We start from the raw sequence: 13,277 nt of genomic DNA on the forward strand, positions 1-13,277 counted from the left end.
ATTTTGTTTTCCTTATGTTGTCCGAAAGATTTGATATTTTTTACAATAAAAAATAATGATGAAGTGTGGTGAAATAGGTTCTGAAGCTATAAACTATGCAAGTTTCACGTGAAAACCAGCTGGCTTATTGATGGTAATGGTGATCTTTGCATTTATTTGTTTTTACTTTTTTTTTTCTTCCATGTCTCAATCTTCATTCATTTTTGCATAATAATTGGACCCATAAACAATCTCATAAACCCTCTTTCATTTGCTACTTTTTCTTGGTAGATCACACATAGTTGACAAAAAAGATAATTAGAATTCACAACATAGTTCTTGCCAACCTTTTCGTCTTTATATAAATAACATATTCTTCTAGATCACATCGATGTCATCATGATCTTCTAATATAAAAAAATAATATATCTTTGGTAATCTATAAACAAATAGGTTCAGAACCAATAATGCATATTATAAAAATACAAGATTTCTTCGTAAACAACTATTGAGTGAGAAAGATGACATTAGTGGTCATCAAATGCAAATCAATTAAAATATTGTTTCATTCAGAGATACTTGAAATCATGTTCTACTATATTATAATATTTAAGGTTTAGTTATTAGACATAAAGGTTGTGTTAGCTTAAGTAATGAATTCTGATGTGAAGTTTTAAATAGAGTTAAATATGTTTTTTTTTTCTTTCAGTAAAAATTGTAATTAGTTTTTGTATAAATTTTTTGTTTAATTTAGTCTTCAAATCTTAGAAATATGTGAATTTAGTAATTTTAACCAAATTTTGTTGACTTTATTTGATATTTTAAATTGTGTTTAATGATAACATTTAAGTTGTTTATACTGTTTTACACATTTCTGTTTCAATATTAGCTTTGAGAAACGCGTTTAAAAAATCAAATAAACTTAATAAATTTTGGTTAAAAAAACTAAATTCATGCATGTCTAAAGTTAGAAGATTATATTGGGTCAAAGTTTGGAAGATGGAACAATTCTACTTTTCATTGAAAGTTAAGGACTATAAACATATTTAACCTTTTAAAATATATAGTTGCTTTGGATAAAAAATTTTCAAGAGTTATTATTTTTTATTATATAATCTAAATTAAAAAAAAATATTACTATGTCCTTTTCTTGATGGGAAAGTATACACAAAGTATATTATATTAAAGAGATGGTCTCATTGTTCTTCTAACATGATTTTGACTTGTTTTGTTTTTGTACTCACTCCTTATATTTCGTAGTGTTTGTAAACATGGATTATGCTTTTGTCTCTAAATGGTTTTATATATACGGTCAAGCATGTCGTGCATCTTAATTCTTCATTAACACGTCATGATTAATTTAAACTTATTTTATTTACGTGATTTCCGTCGCAATTATGGAATCAATTTTATCATTCATAATAATAGTATTTAATTTAAACATAATTATCTTATATTTGTAATCTGTTACAAAACGGGGAGAAAAATAAATTATATGCTTTCGATTGTTTTGAGTGTAGTTAAATAAAAAAAAAATATTTCACATTCAAACTGATCTCTATTAAAAATAGTTTATTTTGAGATATAGTTGGTTTTCATTTATTTTTATACCAGAAATAAAGTTTTGGTGTGAAGTATTCCAATATCAACTAAAAATAAGATCGATTCACATATAATTAGTGTCAAAAATAAGATCAATTTACATATAGATAATGGCATGGGAAAAGGAAAATATTTTGTTACTTATCCAAAAGAGTATTTATGTTATCTCACCGTCTTCAAATTAAAGGCAACAAAAGGTATTTAAATGCAGTTAAATTGAGACATGCGAAAACGAATTGATCTTATTGCTTTTATTTAATTCTTTTTATAACTAATTGAATGAAATGAATCGATAATTTTGGTTTTCTATTTAGACCAATCTCTAATTTTGGTTTAATTTTCAGTCCTGTCAATATTTGTTTCATAAATTTTAATTAAACCATTTATAAAAATTGTCTTAATTAACTGAATACATTAGGTTTCATATTTAATTTGATTAAAATGAATAAAACATACGTGAAAATTAAACACTGTGCAAAATTATGAGTTTTTAAAAATAAAAAGAGCAAATACTTTTAAAATATGTGAACGATGTGAACTGAAAAAGAAAAGGCAGAAAAAAAAAATTGTGTGAAAGAGTTGAAACGTGGTAGACACAAACATGGACCATAATAGTGATAAAGAATCCTGAATTCGGCTTGGAATCTGATCCTTACATAAGCATGCGCAAATCTTTCAGCCAACAATTGATTTCAAATTTGTGTTCATACTTCTTTTTTCAATTAAGAGGTTAGATCACTCTCACACCTACTATATTAAAAATAAAATAATACTAAGATTTTTATTTTTTTAACTTCCATATTTATTTTCAGACATGACTTATGAATCATTGATTCTTTTAAAAAAATAATAATATATTAATTAATAGTCCACACTAAATCACGTAAAAATAAATAAAAAATATAAGTCAAAAAATGAGAATCATAGTATTATTTTTTGATTGAAAATGAATTTTGAAGTAAAAATAAGAAAAAAACAATTTTAAAAAATAATAACTTTTATAATCAACTAGCATAAACACAAAAGCGACGCGTTTGTGTTTACGCATTTGTAAGTATGCATGATATTATATCAGTAGGTGATGATAATGTAATGTTATTAAGTTATATCTAAAATCAAATTATATTTAATGAAAATAAAGTAAAATATACCAGAAATGATGAAAGATGAGAGAATAACCATTGATAATTAAAAAAGAAGAGAAGAAGTAAAGATAGACAATTTTATAGAAAACTTATAAAAGTAACGATCAATTTTCAAAAATTTAATAAATAATTATATTTTAAAGGATAAAATTGGTCTTTTGAAATATGAATATAGAAAAGAGAATCCTATATGTATATATAGTTATAGATTAACAAATTTTCCATTTTTTTTTAAACTTTTTAATAATAAGTGTAAACTAGTTCTACTCTCGAATATTTTCTAGATATTTATATAGAGAAAAACAATTTGGAAGGATATATATAATTATAAAAATACTAGGGACTAACGGAATGGATAAGGGTTCTCACCCAACCACATTCCATTTTTCAGAAGAGGAGATAGATAACTACATAATCTTATTAGTTTACATATATAATAAGCTCATGAAAACTTTTATTTATTTAATATTATATAAGTAAATCATATTAATTGAAGTCACAAGTCGAATAGATCCACTATACTTTTGAGAAGTAAAAATATTAATAATATATAGTTCCAACCTATTTTTTATTACTAGATCACTGGACAAAATACACTCAACGTGAATGCAACGAAACGAATTGTCATAGTCTCAACTCAATAAATTTCTTTAATTCTTCACAAATATGTGTCGCATAAGTTATGCAAGCATTCAAAGTATCTTGAATTTATCCATAGAATACTGTCAAGTAAATAAAAAAAAAATATAGGTGTCATTGTTTTTAGTTTTTTAAATGCTAAATGAAAAGTGAAAAGTCACATCGTAAATTTATTAAAAAAAAAAAAAATCATCCAATTCAGTAACGTGAAAGTTTGATAATGTCATGGAAGAAATTTTAGGTGATGGCGTGCGTTAATGTTTATTATTATTTTAAGGACTGTTTAACTTTTGGATAACGACGATTCCATGCGTTAAGCTTGCATCATATGTTTTAACTTTACCTAAAACTCCACTTTTCTTGGATTTTAATTATTTTAACATAACGTAATATACTGAATTGATTATGATAAACATACATAACAAAAAATATAGAAGTTTGAATAAAGAATATCTCGTAAACTTAAGTTTCGCAAAAAAAGAGAGTTTATTATGATATGAGTAAAAATGTTGATATTAATAATGCATTTTTAGTTGATATTACTATTTAATCAGTATTACTAGCCAAAAATTAATTAAAAATGATAATCAATATGGTGCTTCATATTCAAATATTGGAAGGGTCGGTGAGAAAAAAGAACTAGATATATGCTTGGGTTGGAAAACTACTTAAAAATAGTTTCGAGAGTTAAATGTGGTTTTAAGAGAATACTTTTGTATTTTTTATTACGATATATAAGCTTTTGTTTTTTTATCCGAAATTACTTTTAAAAAAGTTTGAACGATAATTTAATTTACTATATAACTTTTTTATTAAACTTCTTCAACCGAGTATGTCTTAAACTGGTTCTCAAATGATATTTAAGAAAATTTAAAATCATTTTTTTTTTCATAAACAAAACTTAGTTTATATGAACTTATTATAAAAGCGTAATTTATAGAACATCTTTTTATTTAATTTTTCAACTTCTTTTATGTTTTATGTAGGCTGATTTTAACCTATAAACAAATTTTTTTTTCTTTCCAAAAATTCTAATAAAAATAACTCATAAAACATATAGTAACTTGTTAATGTACATTGAATTTGAAATAATTGTTTTCAAACACCGATTGAAGGATATGCGAGCTAAAATCCAAACGTTAACAGAAAAGTGATGAAATCCCACGAGTCCAGTTATTATGATATTAAATAGAAAGGTTGTGTCTTTTCTGTAAGTTATATATTTTTGGTTTATGAGTAAGTATTTAATCTAACAATTGGTTTTAGAGATTTTTTTTAACTTTTTGAAGTGTTTCTTTAAACAATGTAATAAAGAATATTTACAGTAATTTTTTTTAAAAGTAAATACAAAAAAGTATACGAAAAGAAAATTTGAAAAAAAATTGATTGATTATTTTGATTTTTTGTTGTTTCTGAAACAGAATATGAATAATCTATTATACCACCATTTAATTGATTAAATATAAATCGCAGAGGTAAGATAATTAATTGTTTACCAAATAATTGATTAGACACGATTGTATGTTTAGAAAAACGATAAGATAATAGATTATTATTAAAAATAATTAATTGCTTATGTAAACTGATAATTAATTAATATGTTTTAAAAACCAATGTGTTGACATGATAATACAACGAAATGATTAATTTTTTTTATTAATTATTAGATATTAATTAAATTTATAGACTAAAACTACATAAAGAAATAATAAATGAAAAACAAAAATGAATACCGATAAAATAGAATTGGTGGCAGTGTACGTGTGCATTTCTGTAGTGAAGGGCTGGGTAGGCCCAATTCATTGGTTTGGGCCTAACTAGTGATCCAATTTGTTCCAGGATATAGTAAATAGCAACAATAATAAGAAATTTTATTTCATTTTATTTTTTTTAAATTAAATATATTTTGGTTTCTAAATTTATATATAAAATTAAAATTTGTCACTTTTTAATAGTTTATATAAAATTCATCTTTATAATTCTGAAATGTATTCTATATTGGACGGTGTTAATTTCTTTATAAGTTATGTAACAGAAGAAATAACTGGATTAGAAAGTGTGCCAACACATGAACGTCACGTCTAACTTAAAAAAAATCAGTTTTTCTCTTTTCTTTTAAAAGTGATTTTTAATAAAATAATTTTTTTTTATTAAAGAAATATAATTGAGATATTTTTTAAAAGGTCAAACTCAATTAACATTTTATTAAAAACGGATAGTGAATATCATAGTGACACATTTCAACTTGACTAATTAAATCTTTTAAAAGTAATTTTATTTATGTTTTTTGATAAATAAATTTTATTTAATTCTTAAATATGTGATTTTTTAAAAATTATTTATTTCAAAAACGCTCATTTGAATAAGATAATATTTATTTTAGGGTTAAATATGTTTTTGGTCCCTCAAGTTTCAGTGAATTTTGGAATTAGTCCCTCATCAAAACTTTATACCAATTTAGTCCTTCATCTTTCAAAATGCGTGAATTTAGTCATTTTAACCAAATTTTGTTAAGTTTATATGACGTTTCAAGAACATTTCATGATAGTATTTAAGTTAATATTGAAGCAAAAATGTGTCAAACAGTGTAAATAATTTAAATACTATCATAAAATGCGTTTGAAACGTCAGATAAATTTAACAAAATTTGGTTAAAAGGATTAAATTCATGCATTTTGAAAGATGAAGGACTAAATTAGTCAAAAGTTTTGATGATGGACTAATTCCAAATTTCGCTGAAACTTGAGCGACCAAAAACATATTTAACCCTTTATTTTACAATATGCAGTGTTTACCTGGCCATGCAAAGGATGAATTTTTTTTTCTATAATTTAAACATTTGTCTTGTGTTATTCTTCTTATATTGTTCCATAATGGAGTTATATCATTTCAGTTTATTTGTTGAGTTTTTTTATTTTCTATTAAATATTAAAAACATACTATTTTAATATTTTAAAGATAATTTTAATAAATTTTAAAATTTCAAAATTTGTGGTTATCACACAACAAAGAAACAACAAGAAGAACCAATAGAGAATCTAAACAAACTCAGCATATATCAAACACACCCTTATAATATAATTGCAACTTATTGTTGGCTACATTTAATATTATTAATCAATTGAAAAGTATTCATAGTTATTGCATAAATAAATAAATTTACTATCAATAACAAATGTAATTACATAATAATACATGAAAAATTTACACTATCAATACATTACAATTAAATTTATTTACTAGGTACATAGCAGCACAATATAAATATAACTTGTTAAAAGCAATAACAAAATACTCAAATTAGAAAGCCGACAAACTTAAAGACAGTTTCATTTCAATATTTTTTTTGAAGTTAAAGTGAATTTATTATTTTATATTATTTTAATAATTACTTGACAATTTATCACTTTTAGAATAGAATACTAGCATAGAAAATTTATAACAAATCCATAAATTGTTAGAATTTATTATTGAAGTATTAAAACTGCTAAACTATATTATATTTCTATTTAATCATAGTATTGTTTGCGGCATAACTCAACGATACAGAGTACTGCAAACATCTCTCACATAATCGATACAACTGTTTCTTGCACTCTTTGACAAGAACCACAATCGAAAGTGAGGAGACAAAAATGATACTGCACAAACCTATGTATGTACAAACGAACTTATGTTGAGGAACAAGGACACAGAAGACTCATGCAACACCATCAGCAATACTCAGATCCTATTTGAAGTAATATCCTATGAGATGAATGTAGCCAAAATCATTTGTAAGTTGTAACTAGCTGGTCTACTACTCATGATTATTTTTGGAGAAAACTGAGATGTCAATACCGTCTCCTAGACAAGAAAAACTCGTAATCAGGATGTCTGTTTGTGCATGTTAGGTTTCCCTTGTTGACCACAGCTCTTGCCATCAGAGATGCTGTTTCCTCAAGTGTCTTCAAACGTTCTCTCAGGACTAAAGAAGGGTCTAAGCCCACCATTTGTGCTGCTTCTGCAGAGTGCTTCAGCTTGAACCAGCACTCTCCCTGTTCATATCACACATCAAGCTCTGGTTTTGGATGCATGGAAGAATAAGATGGAAGATAATTCATACCAGGACATTGTAGCTTTGAAGACCGACAGCTGGAGATACTATGGAAGAAGGTGATGGTGGCAAATCTGAAGCTGTTCTTCTACGAACCAAATGTCCAAGTGAATGGTAAGTCAAAAAAGATGCACGAAAGTTGCCATCTGGTATGCGGTAAATAGGATACCATGCAACTGAGAACCTGCAAATGAGGTGTTCTTAGTGCTACCATTTCAAACATCACTTCAAATTAAGTCAAGAAAAAAAAAACTTGGGGTTATCTGATATGGAAGATGCAATCACATTTTCTTCAATATAGTTGACATGAGGATCACTTACCAAGAGCATGGGTGAAGATCTCGCAGCTTTATTGAATCCAGTTTTGTTGGGTCCCCATATGTTGAAGATTGGATTGGCATATTTCCTCTAACCAGTTCTTGTATTCTGAAAGAAGATCGAAATCAAATTAAAAATGCAACAGAGAGAGAAGATCAAAGTCTATTGTGATATTATTAAAATTAGTCAGTATAATATAATCTGTCAAGGAACACACGAAATGCCAGGGATCATCTATTTCAGAAAACATAAGACAGATAGGTAGACTGAAAACCCTTATGTCTGATGACAAAGGAAAAAATCTTACTTCTCATAAAGAGGCTGTCTTTGTTGAGGTTGTTCAAATTCAAAATATTCAAAAAGAAGTTCTAAATCACCAGAGCACATTGAGTTGATACACGGAATAGATCCATTACTGATAGAAGCATTCTCCTTTGGTGTTTCAATGCTTGCATCCTGATCACGAGGCTGAGGAAAGAGAACAGAAAATATTGAATGTTCAGTGGCAGTAGATGAGTTTTCTGAAGTATCAAACATTTGACATGCCTCTGAAACCTCACAATCTGAAAGCTTGTCACTGCTATTTACACATTGATTTTCATGGTTCTTAAACAGCTGAACTGCTGATAAAGAAGGGACAAAATACGCGCGGAATGGAAAATCACCATCACCACCTTGTCTCCTTGGATTCTCATGATCCAGAGCACTTATCTCTAATCCATAGCTACCATGTTTCTCATACCACTGCCACAGGCATCCCAAAGACAGGTTAGGAATCTCGTGTCTGCACAGTGAGACACCACCAGCATGGTTGCGTGAGCAGGTTGAACAACTGAATGAATCAACTGAACTACAAATCACAGGACTACCATAATGAAGTAGTCTTTCAAACTCTGCAACTGGGCCACCTGTAGCCACATGCACCGCTTCACAAGCTAGTTGTGCCCTACATGCATCATTCACAGCTTGGAATATTCTGTAAGAATCCTTTTCTAACATTTCTTGTTTTATGCTTTCGTTAAACATGTGATTAGAAACTTCTTGCTTGACCCTGTGCTGTGTCAATGTAAATGCAACCTGGTCACCCAATTTTTGGTTCTCACCCTCACCTACAATGGACACATTGTTGTAAATCTCGCCATTTGATGTTCTGCTTGCATTTAGTGAAGAATCCTTACTTTCAGAAGAGGCCACTTCTGGTTCAACACTGCTTTCACGGTTAATATTGTTCATAGAGGATGCATCAGAATAATCTGGTGGTGAAATATTAGATTCTGATTTTTCAAACCCTGTATCTTTTTTCCCAACTGGTATCCATTTCCAGAGGGTGGTTCCAGAGTACTGGTTTTGTGCATTGTAGTCTGCAGAAGAAACTTCTTTCTCTGTTTGACCAACCTCATCACCTTCAAGATTGCAAGAATCTGGAGACAGCTCCACAGACATATTTGATTGATTCACATTCTCACTTGGCATTACTAATGAGCTATCCTCACTATCTATACTTTCCTTGTTTGTGTTTGCAACAGTATGGCAGGCACTATTTTTTGGATCTGACTCTTCCAGATGAAATTCTGCACTGTGAATTTTTTCAGATGTTACATGTTCAACCCCATTGGTCTTGACCCCGTCCATCAAGCAGTGAACATCAGAATTATATCCAGAGTCATTCTTCAGTCCATGCTGATCAATTTCCTGAGTTGAGATATGCAACACATCATTCTGTTCAGCACCAACCTTCCCATGATCATTTGACAAAGACCTGTTAAATTGCAAAGTCTTCCTGGAATAATTGCTCTGTCCCTTTTTTGATACCAAGTCCATTTTAACTTTAGATTTCTTACCAATTTTACTTTTCATTTGTTTCTTATCCTCAGTTTTTGATACACAGTTCACACCAACAGGATTACATTCTTTGATAACCGATGGATCCTTTTCCACAGTAGAAGCAAGTTGTGACAATGTAGTGTTTACTTTCTTTAAATCACCGCCACATTCATCAGAACTATTCTTCTGAACTTTTTGCCACACAGAATGACTGTTTTCCTTCCCTTTTCGACCGTGCAACATTCCAACACCCCCATATTTGTTTAAACCTGAACTGTTCGACATAGCTCTCTTCTGCTTAACTCTCTTATCATTACTGATGCAACTTTTACCACTGTTCATAATCCCATCAATATGTTCACTGTTATTGTGAATACCATTCGTCAAGTTTTGACAAAAATAATATCCGTCTCCAGAATCTGAAGTGGTTGTGCAATTTGACTTGTTGGACTGTTTTCCTATATCATCTGTGTTTATACTTCCATCACTTCTGGAACCAACTGAAACCGAATCTAGCACTAAAGAGTCTTGTATATCATTAAAACTGCATGGCTGAGCATGCTGAATGTTCTTAATTTCTCTATCAATGACTTGCTCAGAACCCCTACCTTTGAGCCGATTCTTGGATTCAAATGTGACACATTCTCCTGCAGAACTTTGAATAATATCTGCAGAATCTTTTGACATTGCTTCCTGATCAAGATAAGAGTTACTACTGTTAGGTGCTTCCATAACTTTGATATTCTCATTCATCTCAATTCTGTCACAATCAGATTTTATCAATCTATCATCAGAAGTTAAAAACTCTGCCACGCCCTCCTTATCCCCAACATTGCTGCTGCAGGTTTCAGAAGTCAAACTTGGACATACAAATTCCTCAGTAAGAACATCACGTTCGGTAGAGCCACTGTCACTTGACTTCTTCTTACTCCTCCTAAATTTCTTTCTGGCACGTTTTCTTGAGTTTTTCTTCAAAGACTTGTCGTCTTCCTTGGAATTACTTGCGTAGTTATCAGAGGAATTAACTTCTGCAGAAGTATCTGGGAACAAACCGGGGCTGCATACCAATGAGCTTTGAGAACTGGAATTGTTAGGGAGTTCGTTGAGGTTAGAAGCTCTTGTAGCAATCTTGTTTTGACATCGACGATGCACATTTGAAGTAGTAAAGGCTTTTTTTGTACATGGTTTAGCTGAATAAGCATAGGAAGGAAGAGGCACTCTAGGGCCCTTGCATTGATCGATCTTCAACCTATTAAGCGGAGGAGAGACAAGGAGTTGCACACCATCCATATTTACACCAGCAGCTAAGTTAATGTAACTGAGACACTGCCCTGGTAGGGCAACAATTCTCCAGGTTCCATCAGGCTCAAAGTTGAACGAAATGATGGCACACCTGATCAATGATTGGAACAACTTAACCATCAATCACTCGCAAGAAAGTGCCTTTGAAACACAAAAGTACATGATAACAAATATGATGAAATATGTTTTTAGTTCCTAAACTTAGACGTAAAATTAGAATACGTTCATATTCAAACTTTGATACATTTTGGTTCTTAAACTTTAAATGAATGAAAATAGTTTTTTTTAATCATGTTAAAATTTATTGACATGTTAAACACTCATGTTGACGTTTGCTGTTTACAATGTTGATACGCTTCAGATCAAATAGTCTGGAATACCATTTAACAAACCTAAAAAAATTAATGTCATTAGATAAAAAATATATCAAAATTTGGAACGCAAACAAACTCCAAGTTAAGGTCCAAGTTTAGCGACTATTTTATCAGGGATGTATCAACAGTGTAAAAAGATCAAACGCCAATCTGAGTGTTTGATATGTCAAAAAAATTTAACATAACTGGATTTAAGAAACTATTTTCATTGATTTTTAAAGTTTAAAGATTAAGATATATCAAAATTTGGGACACAGATGAATTCCGATCTAACGTTCATATTTAGACTAAAAACATATTTAATCTTAAAAATATTTTACCTACTATAAGAGTTAATCCTTGAAAGAGAAGATTCTTGACAACCCTGAATGAAAGGATTACATTTAAAGAGGAAACAAAATAGACGTAAGGATCAACTGCCTCGTCAAACTCAACTAAAAAATGATGGAAAAATAGGGCTGAAATTTATTTTCACCTCTAAATATGTGAATTTATGTTGTTGATATATTGTTGATACGGAATCCTTTCTTGCTTCTGAAACTTTTGGACTATCATTACCTATCTCTTGAGGGGCACAATGCATCTTCCTCGCCTGTGCATATTAGAATCACAGGCCAAAAATAAAAGGGAAACAATGAGAAGAAAGAAATTGCAATTTTCAAAAAGGTATAACTCTAGATAATTGATGCTTATATATTTCTACTTTTTGCATTATGAACTTGTAATAGCGAAAGAAACAGAGACAAAAAATGGCAATATTTGAATTGCTAACCTTGTTTTCGCAATATTTGAATGCACCTTCTTGATTCTAACATAATAACAGACGGCATCAAAACCCAAGAAATTGAACTTGTAGCTGATCCAATCTCTGCAAGCACATTCAATTAAACACAAAAGACAACGAAGGCTTTGTTCCCTCTAGCTGGTGATAGATATTCTATAGGACATGCATGCAAACTTGAAACTCCTCCACTTTTCCTGGTTTTCATGAACAAATGAAGTTGACGTCTACAGAGAACTATTCAAAATTAAAAAAAAAAAAAAAATGAACAAAGAATGCAATTCCACACACACAATAGATATGTGCAGGAAAGGAGAAACCTCAACTTGGGTTTCTCCAAATTAAAACCAGGAAACGATTAAATTAACCCAAAGGGAGTTGAGTTTTATCTACCAGTCAAAACAAAGATTACCCTTTTCTAATTTAACCAAAACCTCACTAAAGCCTATACAAAGCCAATCTCAATAACTCAAAACTGCATAAATAAGAAAACCAAGAGGAACAAACAAAAAACAAAGAAAATCAAAGCTTGAAAGCATGGCTTATTTGAACCATCCACACAAAATCTACAAGTAAAATTTTACTGAACCACAAATCCCCTACCTAAAATATCAAAAACAAAGACTACCGCATCCTTTGCCATCAAACTCGCCCTCATATTTAGGCCAAAGTTTCAGATTATAGATACGCACAACAACACCCAAATTAGTCAAACATTTTCCAAAATTAGATTCCTTAAAGCGATTCAAATTGACCTTAGATTATATTCTTATAGACAACGTTGTTGTTGACTCATATGATGATATATTATATAACTAAGTATAGTCCACATGTATTGCATTTAATGGTATACTACCATAAGTTGATCTAAGTACTTGGACACAATTTGATGCCTTACATAATCATACTTTTCAACATGACTTCATGTATGTTTTGAGGCAAACTCCTATAGTCTTTTTTTTTAAGGTGACATCGAAGGTAAGCGCCTATAACATGAAAATTATTATTCTGGTGAAATATGCTTTTATTTTTATTGACAAACAAGTTTCTCTAGATAAACATTCTCTATATTTAAATTTTTTGTGTTTTACAATGTGCATTACATGCACTATTTATATGTCCTTTAACTTCCCTTCAACCACATACATTAAATATAACTGCTACCAAACCACAATCTACTCAACTACTACCAAAATATTATTAATGAACTCCTAGTC

The 13,277-nt window shown here is 29.6% G+C and overlaps 1 protein-coding gene across 2 annotated transcripts; it reads right to left on the reverse strand.

Annotated features, from left to right (window-relative positions):
* Positions 1-6,828: 6,828 nt before the first annotated feature.
* On the reverse strand, positions 6,829-12,077 carry LOC114182041 (uncharacterized). 2 transcript variants are annotated; one of them, XM_085672272.1, is made up of 7 exons: positions 12,052-12,077; positions 11,755-11,871; positions 11,600-11,643; positions 8,087-10,996; positions 7,783-7,887; positions 7,471-7,645; positions 6,829-7,402 (listed from the first exon to the last, which is right to left on the reverse strand). In XM_085672272.1, the coding sequence occupies exons 2-7, from the start codon at positions 11,860-11,862 to the stop codon at positions 7,199-7,201; spliced, it is 3,546 nt and encodes a 1,181-aa protein (XP_085528398.1). In that variant the 5' UTR covers positions 11,863-11,871; positions 12,052-12,077; the 3' UTR covers positions 6,829-7,198. The 2 variants fall into 2 exon arrangements, with proteins under 2 accessions (XP_085528398.1, XP_027924585.2); XM_028068784.2 differs by lacking the exons at positions 11,600-11,643; positions 12,052-12,077 and having other exon boundaries at positions 6,830-7,402.
* Positions 12,078-13,277: the final 1,200 nt, after the last annotated feature.

The sequence above is a fragment of the Vigna unguiculata genome, chromosome 4, assembly GCF_037176805.1.
Source record: "Vigna unguiculata cultivar grain cowpea cultivar isolate G323 ecotype 2 chromosome 4, ASM3717680v1, whole genome shotgun sequence".
NCBI lineage: Eukaryota > Viridiplantae > Streptophyta > Magnoliopsida > Fabales > Fabaceae > Vigna > Vigna unguiculata.